The sequence below is a fragment of the Amblyomma maculatum genome, chromosome 11 (assembly GCF_055883805.1).
Source record: "Amblyomma maculatum isolate TAMU_Amacu chromosome 11, ASM5588380v1, whole genome shotgun sequence".
NCBI lineage: Eukaryota > Metazoa > Arthropoda > Arachnida > Ixodida > Ixodidae > Amblyomma > Amblyomma maculatum.
The window spans coordinates 69,471,395-69,496,627 of record NC_139354.1 but is presented as its reverse complement, the minus strand read 5'-3'; the positions used below and the strand labels follow the sequence as shown (position 1 = coordinate 69,496,627).

At 44.5% G+C, this 25,233-nt stretch overlaps 1 protein-coding gene across 5 annotated transcripts in view; it reads left to right on the top strand.

Moving 5' to 3' along the window:
- The window catches only part of LOC146174106 (uncharacterized), a 56,741-nt gene that overhangs the window by 5,881 nt on the left and 25,627 nt on the right, over positions 1-25,233 (top strand). For 3 of the 5 annotated variants that reach the window (XM_084583244.1, XM_084583242.1, XM_084583243.1), the window contains exon 2: positions 15,829-15,915. The exons of the other annotated variants lie outside the window; for them this stretch is intronic. In XM_084583244.1, coding sequence (XP_084439370.1) covers positions 15,829-15,915 — 87 coding nt within the window. The remainder of the gene's footprint in view (positions 1-15,828; positions 15,916-25,233) is intronic. 5 annotated transcript variants of the gene reach the window in all.

Below are 25,233 nucleotides of genomic sequence, written 5' to 3'. Positions count from 1 at the left end.
ACGCATAACGTGGTCTGTAATGACAGCCCTCAAATAAGGCTCTTAGCTGAGAGCAAACAAAAAGGGGCTGGAGGGGACAACCTTATCGAACACCACGGGCAACTGGGAACTTTCGCACCCTCCATCTCCAGTGTGCTTTCAGTGCCATCATACATGCTTTTAATTAAACATGAAATTTGGCGGAAACTGAAAAGTATTCAGAGCACGCAATACGTAGCCATCTTCTGCCGATCAAAAGCTTTTTCTTGACATAAAGAAACAGGGATTCCACTAGCTAAGCGTCTCTGTGTGTATTCAATTATGTCACGAGTGGTATACGGCAGCCTGTGCATTTCCATGCCAAGAACAGAGCACCTCTGACGGTAACAAAGGCCGAATGCAATCACAACCCTCAAGTGTCGAACCACGATGACTGTGAGACCGCTTTGAGTACACCTAGAACCGCGATTGGCCTCCTATCTTCTGGACGAGATGACCCAACAACAAGTTTTGGGTACAAAATTATTCGCCCTTTATAAAAACAGGCCGGAATAACTCATTTTACACTCACTATCCACAGATTTGTTAACCTATAACCGTTCTTACGATGCTGTTACTGCTACGTTCGCTGAACAGACCAAACGAAAACGACAGGACGCAACAACCACGAAGAGGCGACTTCTTAGGCCAAAACTTGAACTCATATCAAGAGCCATAAGTGGCAAACTGAAACCAATATTTAAAATGTCATTGCATTACAGAGGTTGCATGGAGTCGGTGTGCTATAAGATTTTCCCTACGTGAAATATCTCTACTTTGTTTACACGTGGCAGCGGAAGCGTCCCGCGTCACTGAAAAATTCGCGTTGCTGTAGTTATCATCGCACTGCAGATCCTAATTGATCAAAAGTCATATAACATCAAAGTGGCATGATGTGCCGGAGTTTCCAGCACTCTAGTTATCAACGCACCATCATGCGCATAACGTTGAGCTGACGATTTATATTTTCTAATATTTAAAACAACTTTCGCGATACAATAAATATTCCTGGGGCTTTTCAAGATTAAACGACCGTCACCTTTCATTCGCAAGATACACACGCTCCGACTGAGGTACGCAAGGCAAACTAGTATGGCTAAGTGACAGACATGGAACTAAACATCTTGTGTAGTCTTTGACTTACAGATACCTATCGGCTGCATTTTAATGTGTATGCCAATTATTACAAAGGAGTGGGCAAAGCTGGCCTACTGCTGTAGAAGAGAAGCGAAAGGGAGAGGCAAAAGTCGGGTATTGAACAGGAGAACGGAAAAGAAATAGGGCGCCAGTCGGGACAAAGAATGTTAGACGGCGCTTGTGTGCCTACCTTCTTCGACAAGGCCAATAGGCCAACAAACTGCTATCACCCCTAGATAGTTAGCGGACATTGCCTGTTTCCGACCGACGAGATCAAATGTGCATATTAACCTCACCCGACCTCATCATATGCGCTTTTCTTAGTCCCACTTTTTCAATAGATTTGTTTGTATTTGCAAAAGGCGATATGTTTGTTGGGTGTCCAAAATATAGCTTTTCGTTCTGAATGCTGTAGCGGAAGACGACGTTTTTAGGTGACATTCGTACAGCCTCCGCTGATAAAGGCCTGTCTGTATGTTTCATATTGGATCGTGAAGCTCATGATAAATATAAGACCAATTTCGAAAGTGAGTCTTGCTTGATTTAAGTGGATAAGGGTAGTATATTTCCTCCGGCTACTTTTGTTTCTAACACTCCCTGTTTTTTCCTAAGATAGGGAGGAAAAATGCTGGCCGAGACCGAAAGGTTGGGTCACAAAACGCGTCATGTATAGCGTCATGCATCTTCCAACAGCATTCTTTGTCTTTCAGTGTAATGGCAGACATTACTTATTCTACAAAATAATGAACTTTTCTGTTTGGAAAATGTTTATTCGTCGCAGCGCAGCGTTTTGGGATTACCAAGTTCCCCGAGCTTTTAATGCAAAAAAACTTATTGTTTCATCACTGCTGAGGACAGGAATTATGGACACATAATGTCCGCACACTCTTCTAATAAAGAAATGCATTGCCGCGACTAGGTTTCAAATCCACGCCAAAACGAACAGATCAGCTTCAGGAGAGCACTTTATTATCTCCGCAGACGATGACGCTTAGTTTAAAACCAAATTATATTCTCATACTGCGCAGGAAACGGCATCTTCATCCAGTCCGAAACATAGCACACTTTCGCATTGTTCACTGAGCATCGTCACACTTACGAAATTCTATCTGCACTATTCTATCATTTAACCTAAGTAAATCCGCCATGCCCCTACGCCATCTGGCTAAGTGCCGTCAAACTGCGATTACGCAGTGCAGGGCAAGTCAGGCAGGCAGAGTGTCAGAACTCTCGATAATTTCCCATTACTGCCAAGAGGTATACTAATGTGCACCCGTAAACGTTATTTCTTCTGAACTGCGCGAAGTATGATTGCTTCTATCTAGAGAAGCCTCTAGGCACTACATCGTGGAAAACTATCAGGAAAGCAGACTTTCAACAATTCCAATTACAATTTTGTGTAATTTACTGCCTTTCTTCTAGAAAAAACATTCCAAACAATGTGGCTGAATATTTATATTTTCTGTAGCCAAATTTTTGAATTAGATTACATTTTTAATAGCATTAACATGAGCTCGAATTATATGCAAGTATTGAACAAATCAGGCGCCTTAATAAATGTTTATTTCAATTGAAGAAAACGCCACAATACATTTCGCTACTTACACGAAATGAGACAATGTTTATTTCAGAAAAAGGAAGTAGATTCGTATTCGCGTATGTCTAGCGGGATTTCTCTCCATCTCTAGTCCTGTTTTTGCCCTAACTTTTCGCGTCATAGTTCGCTACACCCGTATATCTCCTGCTACAATTACGGCGTTTAGAGAACATCTTTATGGTAATCTATCCGTAAGCTACGTCTACTCATAATTGTGTTAAACTCGCAGCGTGCCTCACCTGTGCCATCAGCCATAGCCTAAAAAACAATAATAATAATTGGTTCGCAGGAAACGGCGCAGAATCTGTCACACTTGTTCTTTGGACACCTGACCCGCGCCGTAAAGGAAGAGAGTTGCTGCGACTGGTAGAAAGAAGGAAAAGAAAGCACACGGGCTTGCTACTTGCCCGGTAGTTGAGCCACCTCCGCTCATGCGGACAGAAGAGAAAACAGACAAGAAAGAAAAAAAGAAGGCGAGAAAGACGCGCGTCGCAACAGCCGTCGTCCACCCCCGAAGTGGAGGTGGGAGCAATGACGGCCTACAAGAGATAAAAATTCGGTGGCAGGATTCGATTTAAGGCTACCTAGAGTGAGCTCTGCTTTCCGCTCGAATTGGAATGATCGGACATAATTAAATATCCGTTCACCAGGGTCCAATTTACAGAGATTCGCAAGGATTGCCTCATGCGAGACGTTGTCGAAGGCATTGCTCAGGTCAAGCCCAAGTACCGCCTTCATCCCAGTTTCACATGGAGGGTCCAGCACGTCCTTCTTAAGCTGCAGCATCACGTCCTGCCTGGACAAGTTTGCCTCAAAGCCAATCATTGTTGGAGGAAGTAAGTCGCGGTCTTCCGCGTAATTGTGCAGTCGGTTAAGGACGACATGTTTTATTAGCCTTCCGATACAAGACTTAAGGGAGATGGGCCGCAGATTCTCGATCGAAAATTTCTTGCCCGGTTTTGGAGGTGGCCCTGTTCAGCTCCTACCTTGAGGCACAAAGAAACATGATCACCAGAGCTCGGGCAGCGGCGTCAACCTATTAAGTCCCGAGCGGACTATATACCCAACCACCCACGTAATTGGCTCATAAGCAATTATGCCAAATGCTAAACTCTAAATATTCCGCGTTTTGATTGCTTCAAACATAAAGCCAAGCCATTGGCCCAATACACTCATGATTTAAAAATTCGTAGGTAATGAGGCCCTTGCCCTTTCGATATCTACAAAATATCGCAGTTTTCTTCTTTACGAGTCGTTACATGACGACGAACACTTCTTTAAAACCCACAAGTAAAGAAGAATAGAATGTTTGGATTTACCACAAAACAACTCGTTAGGCGAAAGTTACTATAATGTCAGAAATTGATTATTTTACATATTGTGCAATGGTATATATATTTATATTGTTTAATACATTAGATAACTTCCGCTTGCAATATCTGATAGATATTTAATCATCTAAATAAGTGTACCTTATTCGATTATTATTGTTTTTCTCAGGGTTATACTGGTTGGCCTGCTTTCGATTGGTGTTGGTTTGGCTTGGTTTTTTTTGTGGGGTTTAACGTCCCAAAGCAACACAGGCTATGAGAGACGCCGTAGTGGAGTACTCCGGAAATTTCGTGCACCTGGGGTTCTTTAACGTGCACTGACATCGCACAGCACACTGGCACCTTGCTTTTCGCCTCCATCGAAAAGCGGCTGCCGAGGCCAGGATTCGATCCCGTGTCGTTGGGAACAGTCGTCGAGCACCGTAACCACTTGTCAAATATATTGCAAATTTAAAACTTTTATGCCCAAGCCTTTCTTGCATTAAGCATGGCGAGAGCAGACATAGCAGATATTGACCAGAAAACGTTCTCCGCAGCACAAACAAAAAGAGTTTAAGTGTTCAAGCATGGCTTTAACCTAGTCACTGAGAGAAAGCTGTGCATTGTAGCGATTCCCCGCAACACCGCCTTTTATTCTTTGGCGTTTTCATTTCAACTTTTTTAAATTGGTTGACAGGAGCGAAAAGGCGTCGTATCTGCGCTTTATCTGTGGACACCTGAACCGCGCCGTAAGGGGAGGGAGGAAAGTGGGAGTGAAAGTGGAAAGAGGAGCCGTATTGGAGGGCGTCAAAGTAATTTCGACCACCTGAGCATCTTTAACGTGTTCTGACATCGCACAGCACATGGGTGCCTCTTTGTTTCGCCGGCATCGAAACGAAATGCTGGTGGTCCAGTTTGAACCCGATACTGCGGAATAGTAATCGATCATCTTAACTGCTGTGCCTCCGCGGAGGAGCGAGTTCGAACCCTTGTACTAAGGTTACAGGAAGATGATGGTGCATTTTACTTTTCAATGGACCTCACAAATTCGCCGACACCTATACGTAATCAATATCCGGTTAACAGGAAAGGGAAGGCGCAGTACCTGTCGGATATTTTCTGTGGACACCTGACCGTACCATGGGGGAGGTGGAAGCACCCTTTTGCCACAAAAGCAAGCAATTAATTATATGGGGCTGGGGAGAGTCCAGTGGGCCTCCAGTTGGGGGCGACATCTTGAGCTCGAGTGATGAGCGCCAGTTGCATTTTTTCTTAAACTGGCCAACAGCTTGTCGCATTCCTCCGCCGAGGCAGCTGGCAAGACTGGTTGGAGGGGATAGCTGGCGCATTCCAATAGGTCTTAGGTGGCGTGCGTCCCGTCACCGCAGTTCTGGCAATCAAGGCCTTTTTAATGAAATACAATCTCTAGGGGCTGAGAATAGCGTTTGTAAGCGTCCTAATGTCGTAGCTTGAAGCCGGTCCAAGTCGGGATGAGGAGCGGGGTACGTGCGTGTTAGCTCGCGACAAAGGTTTTAATCTCCGCCTGTGAGCCCGGCACATCGGCAGGCGCATCCATTCCTGATACATCTTCCGTCCCCCGGTCGGTTAAACCTCGGCTAGGCGATAGAAACCTTTTCTGGAGATATCATGCGTGAGCCGGATCTCATACGAGATTGATGTAATCGAGAATTAGGTTGTGCAGAAATCGCTTTGCGAATGTGCTTATGTGTTTTTGGCGACATTTTGAATGCCGCATCTCGAGTCGCTTAGAATAGTTTTGGCGCGGGGATCCACGATGGCCAATACGATAGCTACTTCCTATGCCTCGCGTATAGAGCGAGCATGAAGGGTTATGACAATAATGAAGGCTGATTTTGGAGAAGCCATACATGCAATGTAGGTTCGTTCTTTTTTGTGCTTATCTGCATTGACGTGCGCTGCTTGTGGTTTTTTCTCGTACTGTTTCTCAAGGGTCAACGCCATTGTCTTCTTGCTGGTGTTGTGCCTGTGTGGTAGCATTTTCTTAGCTGTTGGCTTAGCAACTAGTCGACAGGAAAAAGAATCTGGGAGTGAAAAGGAGAGGCCGGAAAGGGGTGACCTAGTGAAGATGTGCGGAGTAATTTCGACCACGCCCGGACATTTGAAATGCTCGCTAAAGACTTCCGAAAAAGGAAACGACGTGCAACAAGGGTGCCACGTTAACGTGCGCTGACGTCGCACAGCACACGGACAACTCTTCATTCAGCCTTCATCGAAAGGCAACCAACGGCAGTCGGGTTCTAACCAGGGTGCATATTTGGGTTTGATAGGAACGGTGGCTCCACAAGAAAGAAAACGATAGAAGAGGCGATAAAAGAGACACACCCGGCGGGTTGTTCCCATAAGCATCTATTACCCCCAGTGCGGCGAGAGCATCAAAGAGCCGAGCGGTTCAGCGATTCAAGGCGAATTGTGTTTCAATGGGCGTCATGTCACCCGCGGTAGCGTGCCGCTCCATCTAGCTGAATTGTCCAGCGATTTACGTGTTTTCACCTGTAGTGTGCGTTGTTTCGCGTGGCTGTGTGCATATAACTAAGGCTTTTTTTGCCGGAAAGCTTTTCTAATCGAATCTTTGCTTGTTGCCATCGAAGGATGAGTGTTGAGCTAGCTGACTTGTCCAGCGATGTACCGTCTTTGCCAAAAATAACCAGGCTGCATGTTTTGCTTCTCACTTGAATTTTAAAGCCAACATGGCTTCCCAGAGGATCACAACTTGTTAATAAATGAGGGCAGGATCTCGTCTTTACTTTGCACATATTTACAGCTTCAGAAGTGGTACGAATTCTCTGCTACCCGACCTAGAAGCGAAACTCGCAGCCTGGTTACTTTTGGCAAAGACGGTGCGTGTGTTTAACCTGGGGGTTGTGTTTCGAGCGCTTCTGCGCAACTAATTAAGCGCTTTTTACGCCGAAAAGCTTTTACAAGCGTACTTGTGCTTGTTACCGCCGACGGAGGAATGTACCCCCTGAAGCGTCCCGAGCTTGAGAGAGCCGAGCGGTCCAGCAAACTAAGGCGTGTGTTTTTTCAATGCGCGTCATGTCGGCCGCGGTAGCGCGTCACTCCAGGTAGCTACTTGTCTAGCGATTTACGCGTTTTTAACGTGTGGTGTTGGTCGTTTCGTGCACTTCAGCGCACCTAATCAAACGACATTAGCGGACGACAAAGTTCAGTGTGTCCAGAAGCACGCGCGCGCTAGGTCACCCGGCGAAAAGTGCGCACGCACATCGTTACCCAACAGAGAAGGAGGAGTGCTGGGTGTGATAACTGCTGGTCGGAACAGCCCGCTTTCTTCGTCTCTTCGGCCGTTTACTCTCTTGCGGGGCCACCGTTTCTAGCAAAACCAAAAACTATTCCGCAGGCCAATGGCCGGAAGCCCGAGGGAAACCGGTAGTGCAAAACAGATATCTTTAAAAAACCAATGTCATGAGCTACGTACACGTAACTTTCGTCTGTATGAATTAAATGGTAATATTACAAATTTTGATTACCTACTACTTATGATAAAGCATGACGTCTGCAGGAAGCGGACCATTATATATTTATTAAAATTAATACGCAGTAGCAATGCACATAAGAGAACGAGCGAGAGCATAATTCGAAGGAGAGATCTCGTCAAATTTTGAATGTGATTGCGGGCTCCCTGATGCGTCTAGAGGTCTATTATTTTGCTTCAATGTTCACTGCAGCACGACCTAGCAAGTCACCTATATTGCAAGCCAAGCATGCGAGTTGCTTTGTAGTGCCTTTAATACTCATATAGAGGGCACTGCGTGTAAAAACTCTGCTGTAAAAGCGGTGTAGAAGGCTTGTCGAGACACCTAGATCTATCGTTACAATTTCTAGCAATTTTTTTCAGTCATAGCGTAATATTTGCTGTGGTTTCGAAGGCGCTAACACTTACCCTACCTCATACCCTATGCTTCACCTAATATAATTCATACGCGAGGTTTCCGCCTAATAATGGTAGCGGTTTAGAAGTGTGAGTAGGTTTCGAGAGATAAAACGTCTCCGCATACAGGAGACAGCTATGACCAGACTACGAATATGGAAGGCGTTTAATTTACAGCGAAAAAGCATGCGGAATTGTGAAGGTATAGCAGGAATTAGGTCACTCGGCGAGTTTGTGTGCACCAGCGCTATTATGTTTCTCGAGTTACAATATTGAATATACCATTTTCCCATGTTTCCTAAAAAAAACTAATCTGAGAGCAAATGTGCATTAGTATTTCTTACACTTTTCATGCTGACACAATTGTATGCACGGATATGCTCTCAGCTTCTAACTACCACGACGTCACTAGTAAAAGGTAACGCATATGTTCTAAGGAGGAATGCCTAATATGACAATTCTTCTGACTGATGGATATTGCACCTTCCCTTTCCTGAGAAACAATTAATTATTATATTGTCCATTTGTTCATAACGAAGTGCGCTTAAAAGATGACTACGAATATCAGCTCTGTTACAGAGCACACACATTTCACAACATCGAGAGGAATTCAGAGACGTAATGGGCCTGACATATTTACAAGCTTGTTTTACACTAAGGAATTGAAGAAGGTCATATTTTAAATCAAAGTTATTTTATATTTATCAATTTTATGAATATCAAGTAGTGTAATTGCGATGCGATATTTCCAGCTTTAATTATTCGCCCAACCTTCTACAACAGCATATTAAGCCTTGCAACAGGCTAAACCATTTTGCTGTTTTTATTTTTATTTCTCACTCATCCTTCTGCTCTACTGGATAAATGCAGTCCAGTACCGAATTAAACACTTCGGGGCTGCAGCTCTTAATTAGGGTTTACGCAACGCAGCTGTCCTAACATTTCTTCCAGCTAAGAATTTGTGTTGTGTAAAACGATTCCTATTGCGAGCAAATAGTCACACTGCCAGTATTGAATAACACTTTTTGTCTTCCGTTTTAATGTAGAGCGAATAATTAATATTTATGTAGACCGGCTTCAAGAGCACAGCCAAGAAAATAAAGATCGCGCTTCATTGAGTGGGCGGCGACCGCAGTTTCAGAGCGCTACTTCAAGCAGATGCACTCTATATTCGTATCGATTTTCCGCAATTTATTCTGGTCGGTTGTTGGTGTTGCTAAAGGTGCATACCGAATTTGTGGGTTGTGGTGGCTGTCTCGATGTGAGCGCTTTTCAGACGCTGAAGGTTGAAACTTAGCGGGCATCCCAGCGTGTTTCACGCCAGGGGCGTTCCTTTATTTCGTTAATATTGCGTCATCAATGCCGTGGAGTGCTTCGAAGACTCTGTTCTTTGACATAGTCGCCACTGTGGGGACCAGTCCCGAGACCGTCGCCGACGCGGCGGCCTCAGTTGTGGGTTTACTCGAAGCATACTGCGTCCATCATATAGGCGCCCAGACTTTTCAATGGACAGTGAAGAGCATGTCCTCCATGTCTCTGTCCTTGACGCTGGCTGCCTCGTCATCGGCAGCGGACGTATAGACCCTATTCACTATCAGGTTTAGCAAGCGGCAGTTGTGGCAACCCAGTATTGTGGAGACGCCATAACGTTGGGCGGTTCGAAACTAAAGCACACAAAAAATGTTTCCGACGCGGCGGCACCGGTCTATCGGCGTCCCCCCTGCCGCGCGCCATTCATTTGTCGGATACTTTAGACGCCGCTTGCAACGCCGTCCAACCAAACCTTGCATTTCACCGACGCCGTGTCATGATTCGTCGTAAGCCCTCTCTCTCTATTTCCCCCTCTCCGACGTTGCGTTGTCCGTGTCATGGTTGCCAGTGCAGTGGTGGTGCAGTGGTAAGACGCCCGACTACTGTGCCGGAGTACCCGGGTTCGAGCACGACCTCGGCGGCTGCGTTTCGATGGAGGCGAAACTAAGAGGTGTCCGTGTGCTGTGCGAGGTCAGGTTAAAGATCCCCAGGTGGTCGAAATTACTCCGCTGCCCTCCACTACGGCTCCCCTTTCTCTCTTTCCACTTTCACTCCCACCTTCCTCCCTTCCCTTACGGCGCGCTTACAGTGTCCACAGAAAACAAGTGAGGCAGTTACCCTGCCTTTCCTTCCCTATAAATAAATAAATCAGTGAAGCTACAATCAGTCACGTTAATAGGGCCTGAAGGGACTACCGTGGCCTCCCTTTTCATGCTGTCTTACATTACCAACGAAATGCTCGTCCGGGTCCTCAGCCATCATGGCAAAGTTCTGTCCGTCACTGCGGGCCAGATGCGCTCCCGTAAAGAAGGTGTTCTGATTGGGACGCGGTATGTGCGGATGGAGATGTCTGCTACGTCACCAGTCCCGAACTACCTACGCGTCTCTGGTCTTCGCGCAACCTTCGACAACAGAGGAATGCTGCGTGTTTACTTGCGATGTGGCTCCTAGGACCGATTTCGGTGCAGTGCACTGCGAAATTTGTGGACGCTGTCGTGTCCACTATCACCAAGGTGACGGTTGTGCCCTGCCCTGCCGATGCTGTAGTGAGGGCCACCCGAGAGTGATATGCTCGGTGCGCATTCCTACTCGAATACACCGGCAAGTGCGTTTCCTCCGCTTACACCTAAGAAGCCTAGAGTGCCGACCCCATCTGCCAAAAAAAAACTGATTTATTTATAGGAAGGGAAAGGCACGGAACTGTCTCACTTGATTTCTGTGGACACCGCAACCGCGCTTTAAGGGAAGGGAGGCAGATCAGAGTGAAAGTGGAAAGAGAGAAAGAGGAGCCGTAGTGGAGGGCTACGGTGTAATTTAGACCACCTGGGGATCTTTAACGTGCGCTGACATCGCACAGCACACGACGCCTCTTCGTTTCGCTATAGTCTAGGCACTATAGTTTCGCCTCCACCGAAACGCAGCCGCCGAGGTCGGGTTCCCAGCCAGCTGATTCGGCTAAAGGAAAGGAGAATAGACTCTGTGGAAGGCACTGTATCAGAAACGTTGCCGAGTTCGACTCCTGGTACACTGCCAGACAGAACGGCCAGCAGTGGTGACGTTGCGTTTGACAAGCTGGTCCACCCAAACCTGAGATTGCTTGCACGACCAAAGCTAACGCCGCGTAGGCCCCCGGATCCTCGGGTGAGCCTTTCGAATTCCTTCGCAAATGGTCTTGCCCTTTTGTTCCCGTGTCGGTTGGACGTGGCGGGGTTTTTAACCCACCTTGGTGCCTTAATATAATGCAATACCTCCATGTACATACATTGCCATTCAAAATTGTGTATATTTTTAGCGCGAACAGCGAAAGTTTTTTCTCTGTGTTAATACTGATTTGCGATGTATTTATTCTCTAGGATATATGTCATATATATTTTCTTTTGTTCTTACCGATGTACACTTTCTGTTTTGGTCATTTTCTGAATCGAATGTTATCGAAACGAGGTTATTCAGAACATATAGTGCCAACAAATTAACAGGGGTTAGCATGAACGTGGTTTTCAGGGAAAGCTTCCCAGCATGCTAGTGCTTTGTCGAACTCTTTCGTAGCCCGATTTAAATTGCATCGACAGGATGCTGAAGCGCAACCTCATCGGCACTAGCGTCCATGGCTGGCTACGGAAATAGCCTGGCTGCCCATTGATTTTAAGCTCATTGATTGACGTCATGGCTGTCCTATAGCGGGATGGCGCGATGGGACGTCAAAAATGTGATCATTCACGTGCTTCCTCCCCTCCCCTACAAAAGTCCCCCAATGGCCAAAGGGTGAAGGTCATACCTTTGTTGGTTTGGTTTGGTTTGTGGGGTTTAACGTCCGAAAGCGACTCAGGCTATGAGAGACGCCGTAGTGGAGGACTCCGGAAATTTAGACCACCTGGGGTTTTTTAACGCGCCCTGACATCGCACAGCACACGAACGCCTTGCTTTCCACCTCCATGGAAAAGCGGCCGCCGACGCCGGAATTCGATCCCGCATCCTTGGGAACAGTAGTCGAGCGCCGTAACCACTGCGCCACCCCGGTGGGGTGGTCACATCTTTGTGCTGCAATACCAAGGTGGTCGACAAGGTTATATGCCAAGGAATTGCATATTTTGGGGAAGGAAGGTACAATTTAAATATAGCCATACTTTTTCCTCTGGCTCCTTGTAGGCCAATGGTAGTCGTGAAAAAACGCATTAAATCTCTCGAGTTGATCGAGCGTATGAAGGTATTATTGGACCAGCCACACTGAAATTCAGTGTAGGTTTATAAGAAAGGCAAAGTATCTGTCACAACATTTGTGGACACTTGAACAGTGTACAACAATTTGTCCTCCTGCTTTCTGAGGTTCCAAGGAATCAGATTGCAGCCCACACCAACATCGACCCCAGCTAGCGTAGTGCAATTCCGAATTGAGCTTCACAGGCACACCAAATATGATCAACTTTGGCTTTCATTAAGCTGTGCTTCTAAAGCTACGTGCTGGAAGCTTCTATTGTGCCTCACCGCATCTCCAGTGCATCTTCAGTTGAGGCGGCAGCAGCAACCGCTGTGCAACTGATCTCTAGTCTCCTCCTAAAACGGGTGCTGTAATCCGAGAAGGCATTTGCGACCCAGAGCACGCAGACTTGAATTAAGGAAAGCACGCATCCGCGCGGATGAGTACGGCACTGCATTAGAACACATCTATGAAAAGCAATTAGCTGATATAGCGTAAGCTGTAAAGATTTTCAATCCATGATAACATTGAATTGTTAATGAGCAAAATCATAGAAACGAATTCTGCTCGTTGAAATATGTAACTCTTCTGTCACAAAGTGAGATACGTTCTGCCTGGGCTGCATATGCCTCGAATAGATTTTCAGTCCGTTAATTATTGGTATTATTTGTTCAGTACCACATTGAAACGAAATAAATATCATAAAGGATATTTTCAACGTTCGATAAAGTCCTGCAATCGGAAGGTATTAGCGAGTTGGAAACTTAACTAAAATAAAAAATGTGAATAAAAATTCGAAGCGATATTTCTTGGTCGAAGAACACCGCGTTCAAAATTGTTTCCAGCGCCTTATAGCTCGACTGGAATGAAAATTTACCTAAAGTTTTCGCATTACACGCCCTAACGCATCAATAGCGATTTTCAAATGTTAGAATACTGAGCTAGGACGGTCTTTAACGGTCTTTCTTTGCATACATCTTAACACAGTGGTGCCGACTGTCTAGTGGTCAAGTGCGCTGTAAAGGTGAATTTGTTCTTTTCAAAGGTACAACGCGCTTTGCGCAAAATGGCCAGCGTATTTTGTATTAAAAAGGAATTGGTGGGCTGTAGGATTTTTGCTTTTGCCAGCCGAATGAAGCGAACAAATTTGCAGTTCTGCTTTGTTTATATGCACTGAATAAGCTTAATCTCTATGGGCTACCAACGGAGCGCCAAGTACAGGTCACATTTGTTCCAGCGAGCAACGGCCGCATTTGTTCATTACCAAGGGCATGAACTCTCGTCTTGTCAAGTCTCTGTCGTAATTTCTAAAGAGCCAAGGAAGACTGCTATCATTAAAGGTTGTATATTAATGATTCCGGATTAGGAACAAAAAAACGAGGTTATGTTTACAAACTAAAGCGAATAATGATACTGATTAGCACAAAAATCTATATAAGAATTTGGTAACACAGCATCCTATAATGCTATCCTCAAAACACGCAAAAGGAAAAGTTCACCAGTTACCGACTAACCGTTGTCGAATCTTAAGCAGTTAGGGCGTTCCATGTGCAGGCCTTGCTACAAACCTCAAAGCCAGCTCACTCTCAATTGCTTCGTCCACCATAATCCGCACATGCGCCGGCGCTGTTAGGCTGATGCCCGCCGCGCTTGTGTCAGACTTACCTATCTTTCCACCTTTTGTGAATGCGCACCTCACTGTCTCACTTTTCTCTATGGAATTCACATCTCCCGACGCCATGACACGGGAAACAACTCCGGAAATAAATTTCAGAAGCCAGCACTGCTCGTGTTTTCTTCGAATAATAAGCAACGCGGGTGCCCTTCTCTAAATCTCGACTCATTTTACGCTTTTCATTGCCAAATCAGACCCCTCCATCAATGGTCTGCGCCAAAGATCGCACACTATACCTCCCAGGTGTAGCATACTATATACCCACCGTCAAAGAAACGCACCTGCAGTCCCAATGGCATTTAACAGAAAACCTAGGGTGCCTCGTTGTCACCGCCGCTGTTCAGGGTGGTGGCATCCTTTGACCGGCCCCATGCCGCCTCTTTCGCGCTTCGGCGCCATGTTGAATCACGGCGGGTGCTCGAAGCGGTCGCAGTTGTGCGGTGGAAGCAGCTGAGCTTGCCTTGCGTTGTTCGAGGCGGCAGATGACTCGCTGGCGGTTGTACAGGGTCTTGAATATTTGGGAGCTGGGATTTAAAAAATTCCTATGCAAAATCTACTACCTCATTCGAGCTGAAATAACGTTCCCAAAGTAGCAAAATATCGTCTACGTTATCTGATAAGTGATTCAACATCGATACTTGCCTATATTTTCCGAAATCGAGAAAAAACTGCTCTCGGAAGCGTGCACAATTTTCGCTGAAGAGAGTCGAAAAGCTATTTTGACATGGTGCGTCATCTGTCGGGCAGCAAGGCAAGCGCGCCAACGGCCGGGATGGAGCTTGTCTCACTGCTCGACAGATGCCGCATCATGTCAAAATATCTTTTCGACTCGCTTCTGCGAAAATTGTGCGCTCCACCGAGAGCAGTTTTTTCTCGATTTCGGAAAATTAAGGCAAGTGCCGATGTTGAATCACTTATCAGATAACGTATACTATATTTTGCGACTTTGTGAACGTTATTTCAGCTCGAATGGGGTAGTAGATTTTGCAAAAGAATTTTTTAAATCCAGCCCCCAAATATTCAAGACCCTGTACTTGTTTGAATGTTAGACCACGTGACTTACGAGCTCGTCAGATTCGCTGAGCGAGCATTACGAGCGTTTGTGCGTGGTTATATGCGCTGGGTGAACCCGTAGTCTAGGTTGTTTTAATTTCTCCTGGGGCTCAAAGGGAAGATAGAAGGGGAATCGATGGAAAGGATCTGTAAATTTATATACCGGGGCAGTAAGTTCCAAGACAGTTTTCACCTACATTTCGTTTTGAACATTGTTTTTCTACGCGCGTAGTGTCTTGGCTGATGCAGAGTCGAGCGAAGATGCTTTTTTGCAGCGATGTCTCGCGGATCTCAATCAAGGCTCCTAGCTTATTTCCTTGGTATATATTGCAGCATTGTAATCGCATGCGATGTAGCCAATGTTATGTTTGCGGCAAAATCTTTGCAAATAATAAATGCGCTCTTCATTCCCGACCATGCTTCCTAATATATTGCGGAGTTAAATACCCAAGCATGATGTGCCACATATAAACACGCTGTCAACACGCACTATGTTACTCAAACGTTTCCTGAATTTTCTGAATCGCTATCTGTCGTAGTCTGCGAATATGTTTATTAACATGCGAGGCTCGCTAATCTGCAGCATCCTTTTTATGAAAACGTTCTTTTCAGCACTTTGGATAACTTTCTTTAAAGTATTTCCTCGTATCACTCTAAATTATCTTCTGTATTTACTTTTGGCATTTTATATTTCCTTAGCACCACTTTGATGAGGACGAGTTCGAGAGAAATTGACAGGATGGACGCCGCCAGTTAAAGTTGTAAGCTTTGACCGTGCTCGTTTACTTTATATGTAATACTTCTACTGAAGAGCATTATTTCTTCAATTTCCAGTGATTCGAAACAATAACATTTTTTTTTATTACTTATTCATCTCAACAAAAGGCGACTGAATTCCCTGCGAGACGGCCTGCCAAGTGTACACCTGCTGGAGAGGAAGACAGCAACCCCGCCATAGCTGTTGCTGCAGAGGTTAGCTGAGCGAGCCTGATCTTTCTGACGACCATTATGGCAGCTAGACTGTGGCGAATGCTACTTCACACTGCGAATATCAGAATTTTTGCTTTACGTTTTTCCCACAATTCGGGGTTTATATTTCTTTCTGGCTCGGTAATTTATATTACAGTTTGCATTTTTTTTCTTGTTTGACTGCACTCAGCTTGGTGTAGAATGCTTGGTTTTAATCGTTATACCACACTCTATACATCATCTTTACCAGTCTTTCTTGCTCGCTATTTCGTGAATTGACATGATTTTTTTTTCATTTTTTGTGGCGAATGCTACTTCACACTGCGAATATCAGAATTTTTGCTTTACGTTTTTCCCACAATTCGGGGTTTATATTTCTTTCTGGCTCGGTAATTTATATTACAGTTTGCATTTTTTTTTTCTTGTTTGACTGCACTCAACATTAGAAAAATTGTTTTCAGTGTACGAGAAAAACCATCCAGCGGAAACGACGCGTTCATAAGCGAAGTACAGAGGCGGCGCTGGAAACACAAAATAAAATTTCGAGACAAAGACAGTTTCAGTGGTGTTTACAGCGGCGTCCGGTGTGCTTCTTTTCGTTGTGAACGCGTCGTTTCAGCTGTTTTGTTTTTTCAATTACTATGCATCACCTGGATGAATAAGCTGCGCTTTTTCAAATTCGCATCGTCTTCAGTTTTGTTCTCTTTACTGCCTGCTATATATAAGGTTGATAGGCTTCGTTACATACTTGTCTGCAGCAGCAATAAAGTTCAACCTTTAAGTGTCTAGCGTTTTTATTTTTTTTTACAACAGCCTCACTGTTCAACATCCAATCCACTCGGCTAAAAATGTAATTCAAGCATAGTAAAAATAATTAGGCTTTTTCAACTAAACCTTTTCTGATTGCTTTTCTTTACAATGAGTGTTTTTTAAAGTCGATTTCGGATTCAGAATTTTCAGAAAATATATTTTTTTTTATGATGACCTGAAATTCACCTTTAGTGTAGGTTCACAAGCATAGTTTAATAAACAGTAGAGATCGCCTTAAATACAATATAACAGAGGAATCACAGTCGAGCAACCGGTGCGCATATCCAGGGTGCAAGCGAACTCTGCATGCGAGCGAATTCACGGACTCCCGTCGAATGGGTACCTATAAGAAAAACGAGACCAGTGAAACATTTGCGTAATCATTTATTCTATCAACAACTAAATAGGTCGGTTTTCGCTTGCACTGAGAAAACAAAAGGCGCTATGGCAACGCAAGTATGAACGTTCGCATACTGAAATTCATGAATCATTAGTATATACCATCGTCTGACTGTGTAAGCAGATGTAATTGCTCCTTCTACGCAATATACGGCAGACCAACTCAGAGTTTCGCTTCGAAAGATTAGAAAGCAGACCGGTATCAGTTTCTAAGAGCGCAACAAAGAGAAACAGCCCGCGCGACGAAAGCGAATCCAACAGCAAAACGACGGATACAAAAAAAAAGACCATGCGAAAAACAATAAGATTTTTTCTACCCGCACAGGACAGCAGAACATGCCGGCGAAAGGATCGTAAATATTAACAGGTATTCCAATCCCACAGCCGCGCAAGTTCGGCCGCTTGAGGCCGTAAAATTAAGTCGCACAATTACGTATTTGACAATTGGGTGTTAAAATTGCTATTAAGAGTGAAATTACTCGCAATGGGATATTGATGAAAAAGTCAATTCAACTCAAGTACTCTGAAGAGCCGAAATCAAGAACGACGCCGTTACGTAAGCTAGCGCGATGGATCCCTTGTGCCTCAATATGGCGACGTCGGCGAGGTTGCCTCCACCCTGAACGCAAAGCCTGGGATGTGGCGTCCTCCATGTTGACTTGTCGGAACACAGTTCTATATTGTTCCACTTCTCAACGCTGGGAGGAGACACTAGCATAAAGCTGTGCGCTCTCAAAAGGCGGATAGATTCAAAACAGGTTTGTTTTGAGCGAAGCCGGTCTCGAGGGGATGCTATGGCGGCTAGACCATAGGGATGCGTGCTCCTTCACCGCTGATGTCGAGGGTATGGGCATTTCTTAACGACTGGCGTCGAGGGGAAGCGCGCTCCCCTCGAGACTAGCCTTGATTTCGAAGCAGAAAGACATTATTATATCATGCCGCGGACTTTTGAACTTCGCTATGTTCACACATTTCTATCCGCAGAACGTTTCCGGAAAATCGTGTCAGCAGCTAAAAGTTGTAATTGAGAAGTGGTAGAGGTTAATGAGTGATATCAATCTATAGATTGTGACGTAATGTGGTGCGCGAAAGAATAATGGGGCCAATAGGTTAATTAAGTAGTTAATTACAATACTTTGTTCACAGGAGAAGAAAGGTGCAGTATCTGTTACATTTCTTTTGTGGACACTTGAACCGCGGCCTAAGGAAAGGGAGGAAGGTGTGAGGGAAATCGGAGAGAAGAAGGTGCCATAGTAGGTGTGACGTCACGCAACCGGAAGTAGAGCCAAAAAAGGTCATAGGAATAGATTGACGAGCAATTTGAAAATACCAAAGACTAAAATCGGTGAACAAGTAGTGAATTAAGCAACTAGAAGCAACCAGAAGCAGCCAACAGCAGCACCCGTGCGTTCACATTACTCCAATGCAGATTATGCAGTGCTCCATCTTCTGAATTATTTTCAGTTTCAATGAGGTGCCTACAAAAAGGTGTAGGTAAGGCGCAATTGACTTAATTTAGACTGGAGGTGGAAATCATTCTGATAACGAAGATGACAAGATCACAAGGCAAAGCGGCAAGGCGAGCGCATTGCTAAGGCCTTAGACAAGCACAAGTTCGAAGTGATGAAAACTAAAAGACGCGTTTTACACGAACTGTAAATTTCAGTGCTTTTTTGCGACTGAAATCAAACGTTAATAGCTCTCGTTTACTTGAAGACAGTGTTGACTGGTTTTAACTGGAGGAATTTAGGGTTATTCAAATCCCAGTATAGTTCCTGTAGTTCGATATTCCTTGCTTGAGAGCCCATTAAGATTGATAGTCTGGTAATATTTTTTTAATACCAGATTCTCCGAAGGCCCTCTATATATGTGGGGGTGTATTTTTGTTTCACCATCCCTATTTTTCACAACCATTTCTTAATATACTGGCCTCATACAGGATCACGATCGATTCTATCGTGGAACATCTGGCTCTTCTCTATACAATGGTTCAGTAATTGTGCATAGGCCAACCGCGGAAACTGCGCAAACTCCACCGGATATAATATGCCACGTACGCAGCGCGCCTATGCTTTTCGGGCATTGAAAAGAATCTTCATAGAAGCCGCTCGCCTTCCTGAAAGCAGGTCAGTTTAGCATTGCTCAGTGCATGGCCACTGAACAGTTTTCTGCCAACATGTTTGTTTTGTAAGCACTGCAGCCACTGTAATGAAGCCGATGGTGACTAAGAATGGCGCGTTTTCAGGCTACATAGGATTCGTTTCAAACAGGTGTAAATGCAAGTCTTTACCCTTTTATTCTATTCCCCTCGGTTCAGGTGTCCCACCATCTGTATTTTCTGTATTCGTTGTTACCACAATCAACACTCCGCTAAGTGCACCAAAGTACGTATGGTGCTCTACTGGAAAATTAAAAAAGGAGTGCACATCTCTTACCTCTTTGCTATAACAAAACGTGCACGAGAAATAGGTTTAAAAGCTTGGCTTTTAAAGAACATCCTAGGGCACGTTTCTACAGTAAACGTGGTCTCTGAAGCATTATGCGCCAAGAACACCTTTATTGCGAAATGAATATTGCTCGCACTTTCAAGCCTTCGCATGACCGGGCCGCAGTTACGTCTTACCCACGTGACGATGTGACGCCACACCCCACGTGGCATACGGGCTTGCAGCCAACTTGGGTCTCTCGTTTCACATGGGACTGTTATGTCAGAATCAGCCTGCTAGCACCCTGGCATTCACGTTACCTCTATAGGCCACTAAGGTACGTTCATATGGGTTGGTTAAAGCTGGGCTTTATATGTGGGCTGAGGAAGAAGGAAAAGAGAAGAAGAAGAATGGTCACCTGCAGCTAGTGCTTTCGCTCAATATTTGGTTCAGCAGCGTGGAGCCCTTGTAATTGCTGTCTTTTTGTCTTTCTTCGTCGACATAGTCAAAAGAAAACATTCCCTATATAGATGTATCTGAAATAGTGAATAATTTAAACAAAATCAAATAGAAAAAATGCAGCAAGCAAACGCGTTTCTTTGATTTATTTGCTATCGATGTCTTTCTAAGCGTCGCACTCAAATTGTCGCAACATTATGAATAATAAATATAAAGTAGGGCCGAATATGAAATTTTTGTGCTACAGCTCTCGCTCCACTACAATCTAAATAGGAAACCAGCCACCAGTGTGAATGCATTGACACCCAACAGTCATCTAGCAAATAATATGTGGCGCACCATAAAAGAGCATTCTTTTTTTATCGATGATATTGTTCGTATTGACACTTCAGTTCAATTTATGAACTATTCGGTTGATATTGTATTGCCTATTTCTGAGAATATTAGCAGCCAACCAGAGTTACGGTGCAGTAACATTGTTAGTACGCAGCCCTCATTGACCATAGCGCATGAAACAAGCTAATAAGCTAAACACAAATATAGTGACAACTTCTGTATTATTTTAGAGAAATTAGGCAGCTCTTTCGTCGTATCCGCTCATATTTAAGACCCTCACATGAATAAATAACGCAATCAAAGCCCTCGATGCATAATGTTCTAATAAACCTAGATGAGGTGCTCATACAGCCCGTTTTAATGAAAAACTTTTGGACATTAGTGGCATATTCTGATGCTTTCGCAAGTGCTAAGCTGCTAATTTACTACGCATGTTTGTACACGTACAAATTTACTCAGCAGAGATTGAGACGTTCTCTATTATTGACAGTTGACAACATTTCAATAAGCAAAGCGTTTTATACGACGGAAACCGAATAATTCCCCAGATGCTTCTTCAGTTATATTCTCTGCGCTAAGACCATTTTCTCAATTAGCCTCAAAACTTTCATGATGGTCACCTGTTACCAAATTCGGAGCCCGCCGGGTAATTCTGAGGCACCTAGTGTGTATCAAAAACATTCTATTTTTCGCATACCTGTATAAAGCACGGCATTGGCCCTGCCCGCATTGGCGGGTACGACGTACATAAATTCAGTGCTAGCTGGATTAGCTTCCACAGGTGCTTTTATTTTGGCTTCGGAACTTTTGGCAAGAATCAGTAGCTCATCTGGCATATCTACACGGCACTCCACGCTCTGCCGAAACGACGTCATGCTCCGCACGAGTCAGTTTGGCGAAAACGAAACGAAAATATCAGTTCAGTTAAGTTTAGCCACAGTTCAAATATCTCGGGATCGAGTATGCCGAGCTCTAACGTGAAACCCGGCAGTGACTATTTTATTAGATTGCGCCTTGCGTCATGAATGGGAAAACCATGTCAAGAAAAAAATACAGTAAAACGGCGCCTCAGTCGGGGTATCAGCAATAAAATTTACCAACGTTTCCTCGCGACGGCCTGTCTCAGCTTCGCTCTTCGGTTAACCGACACAAACAGGCGCAAAAAAAGTATTAATGGTAAAGAAAGTTAGCTGCAACTGCGAAATAGCGGCTTCGACAAAAATGCTTCTTTACTCATCAAATCTGATGTTTAGGACTGCCTAAAATGGCCTAGCATATTTGAAGCATAAGTACTACAACAGCTAATAGTTTCCAGAACTAGCGGCAGGGCATTTTTGGCATGCATGTACCATGTTCTTTGGGGATCAGAAGATTCCTTTATAGTTCACATCACAGCCCAAGTGCGCGGCTGGCTTTTACAGGGCTGATCTCTAGATGCGGCTGAAGATAAAAATATGTGCTCAAGTAAAGGTACCAGGATAGTACTTTGACTTTTAGAGTCCACGCCTCCAGTAGCCAGCTCCAGTAACTCATATTTCTGATTTTAATCAGAAATATGAGCTTAGAATAAGGATGATGCGTCTTGACGCGCTTCACCCTGGTGGTACCACCATGGTTGGAGCGAGTTATTTCCCCGACTAAGGTTTTTCTGGGGACCAGTGGCTGTTCTCACTCTCACTTCAAGTGCAAGAGGAGTGCAGGTGGCGTGCACCCTATGCACTGCTAGTATTTTGTGTGTCATTTATATTACAAACAAATAATACTATTTTTATCACCGACATGCTAGCCTAAGCCATCAGAAACGCTGCGTTTTAGTTTCTAAGTTCCTGGACTCCCTGCACGCCATGACGCGCTTTCGGGCAATGAATCATGCGGCGAAGTTTCTGCCTAGTTGCGGCATCTGCTTTCTCGATACCTTCATTCGATATTCGACGTTTTGTTCAATTAGGCGATTTAGAGATTTCAATAACAACGATGTTTGTGTTTAAAGCTTCTCAGGTTCATTTATCCTGCATACGCATGGGCCGTAAGATTGAGGTAGTTAACGCTCACTTATTTTAGGAGCTGTACTGCACTTTCTCGTGCGTTATTGTCCACATCTCTTTATTGCCCGCTGTTAGACACCGCTACGATGTATTCTACTTGAAATTAAAAATTAAACTTACCCTTCAAGAAACAATTCACCCTCAGTAGTACTTGCTCTTCGTTTTGTAGTGATTGCTACTACTTCCCTCAAAGTTACCTTCCCCCAATGTTACGAATAAACAGTTTTTCAAGGATAAAAGCGCGAAGGTTCTGAACTTTTAAAAGCGAAAGAAATGCGAGAGGGGGGGGGGGCGCAAGCGGACATTTCACGTGATAGATGGTGAGAGAGAGAGCACCTACGGCATTTCTTGATGCTAGCATTGGTTCAACTCCGGCTGCACAGCAGGACGGGGCTGCGTTATAAAAAAATATTGGTTGTCGAATGAGCGAGCGGCGCAGTTTTGAAAAGGATTCGAATTCCTCCTCGTGCATGGAGACCGGCGCTGACGTATCGCCTCTTCCCCACGTCCTCAGCAGGCCGCGGCGCTCTCCCTCTTACAAAAACCATCGTCCTGAAGCGTCTTCCAGTGCGACACCAGTATGTTCTTCTCACTTGGTTTTATTGGCGACGCTGGCATTCTACGAGATTAAATGGAGTTTTGACAGAAAGACACGGGCAGCACTAATACGATGGGCGAAAACACTGCAATTCAATTTCAGACGCTGCATGTGTTGCTGGTGTTTTCCATGGCATTCGGAGAAGCGCTCTCTGCGCACTGGAGCAGCACTGATCCCGTTTTGTAAATAGTCGGGATTCCTAAACCTGTTAGCCGAGAAAAAAAGCGCAAACGAAAAATGTAGTGTCTGTATGTGCTTTGTGCTTGAAATTTGATGCACACCTGCACACCTATTTTCTCTTAAGAAAAGGAAGGCGGTTTGTTCTTTTTCGCCATTTGTGGATGCGAGAATTTTTTTAAGCGACCGTTATCGGCGGAGCTCTGATTCTCGCAACACCCACTGATCATTAAAATATAGCTGAAACATAAAATGAATTATCTAGCTACCATGCATGTATTAAAATCTTCAAAGTTGTTTTTCAAGGCACTGTCACATTTTGATTATTGCCAAATGTTCAGTGCAATTAATCAATCACAGACTCCAAACAAAGCCTGCGAAATACTGAGCATAGCCCGCACTGCGCCGAAGCATAAGCAGTACAAAAAAGAAGTAGAACGTGAACAAGAGCACCCTATCGAGCGATGGGCCCTTGTTAGCAAATATAGAACGTAAAGTGCTTTGTGGTACATATTACATTACGTGTGCAACCGCGTTTATGTTCCTCGTTGATCTTGGTAAGAACCAGCCGAGCCCTCGGTATTAGCAAAGCTTTCGGAAATGTTAACCTATAACCAGTGTTTAGTTTCCAGTAAAATAACATTCTTACTGGTGCCTTTGCATGTTTTCAAGCTCCGTCGCTCTGCATTCCTTGAAGCTTTACGCTCCTTCGTGTTATGCGAAAATTACGTCAGGGATAGCAGAGCATGAACAAACAAATAGCCGACGCTGCCAGCGTTGTGAAACATCGCGTGATACAATGTTTTCAATGCACAAGGTAGTGCGCATAGGTATCCAGTGCATTCATGCAAAGTCTTGAGAGTGAGCAGCAAGCTCCAGTGGTCAAGAAGAGGTAATTGTTAAAGCGGTATCCTTTGTCTCTACACAGAAACTTGAAGTCCCAACACCAGAAATGTCTAGGCGGACATAACATGCAAAAGTAGTCATGTATTTTTCAGCGTGGCACTGAACCCACAGTCAAGTATGGCACTGGGACGCTGCGACCCAGCGGCGCTAGTTTTCGCAATAGGATTCGCTTAACAACTGCGCGTTTTAGAGGACAGTTTAGCCTTATCTCAATCTCATTGTGGCGAGCTACTGCCGAAGGCAGTCCGCACACGTTCCCCCCTCTCCATGGGTTCACAGAGGATGCACGACACAAACATTGCAGAGAACTACTGCTCTATACAATTGGCGCCAATTTGTAAGACTGTTATAAACAGCACAGCCATGAATGGATTTCATTTTGTGGGCAACAAAGTGAAAGTGCTAGGTTATACAGATAGTCTCTCATTTTTCGTGGGACGACAAATCAAGCATCAATGAGATTATTCGATTAACAGATGACTTTCGTTTAGTTTTGGCGGCTGGAATAATTACGTCCTCCAGGCTATTCATTGAAAAGGTTATATACTCAGCGCATTCATAGAGCGCTCTCCGCTTTTGTTTGGAATTCGTTTTTAAAACGTATGAGGCGTGATAATCTTATATGGCCTGTAAGCGCAGGGAGCCTTGATTTAGTTCCCACTTATCTCCAGCACAAATTTGGACGGTTCATGTTTTTCTGTACGCATTCACGTTCGCTAAATCCCAAAAGTCATTTTCGTGATTGCTTTGTGACCCTGAATGTGCCTTCTCGTGTTTTGTATCGTCCATTCTTGTGGGTTGTAACTCATGGGGTGTATTTGGTCGCTAGTTCTCACTTGTTGGTTTATCCACTGTGTTGCTTTTACACATCCGTGGAAACCATTGCGGAATGATTTAATTTCTATACGTTTCCTCCGGAAAACGCATTGCGCTGAGAGTGTGTAAAGCGTATCTCCTTTCATGCCCATACATGACTTTCTGTAACCTGCTTACTGCGACTGCGCACATTGAAGAATGGTTAGGCACAAAGCGCATTTTGTGTGTATGGGAGATTCCAACCTCTGTGATATTCCAGAAACAGTAGAGTGTTGCTTCAATAATGAAACAGATGTACTGTGAAACAGAGGTAACATTATGGGATATTTTGCAAGGAACATGTTCAAAA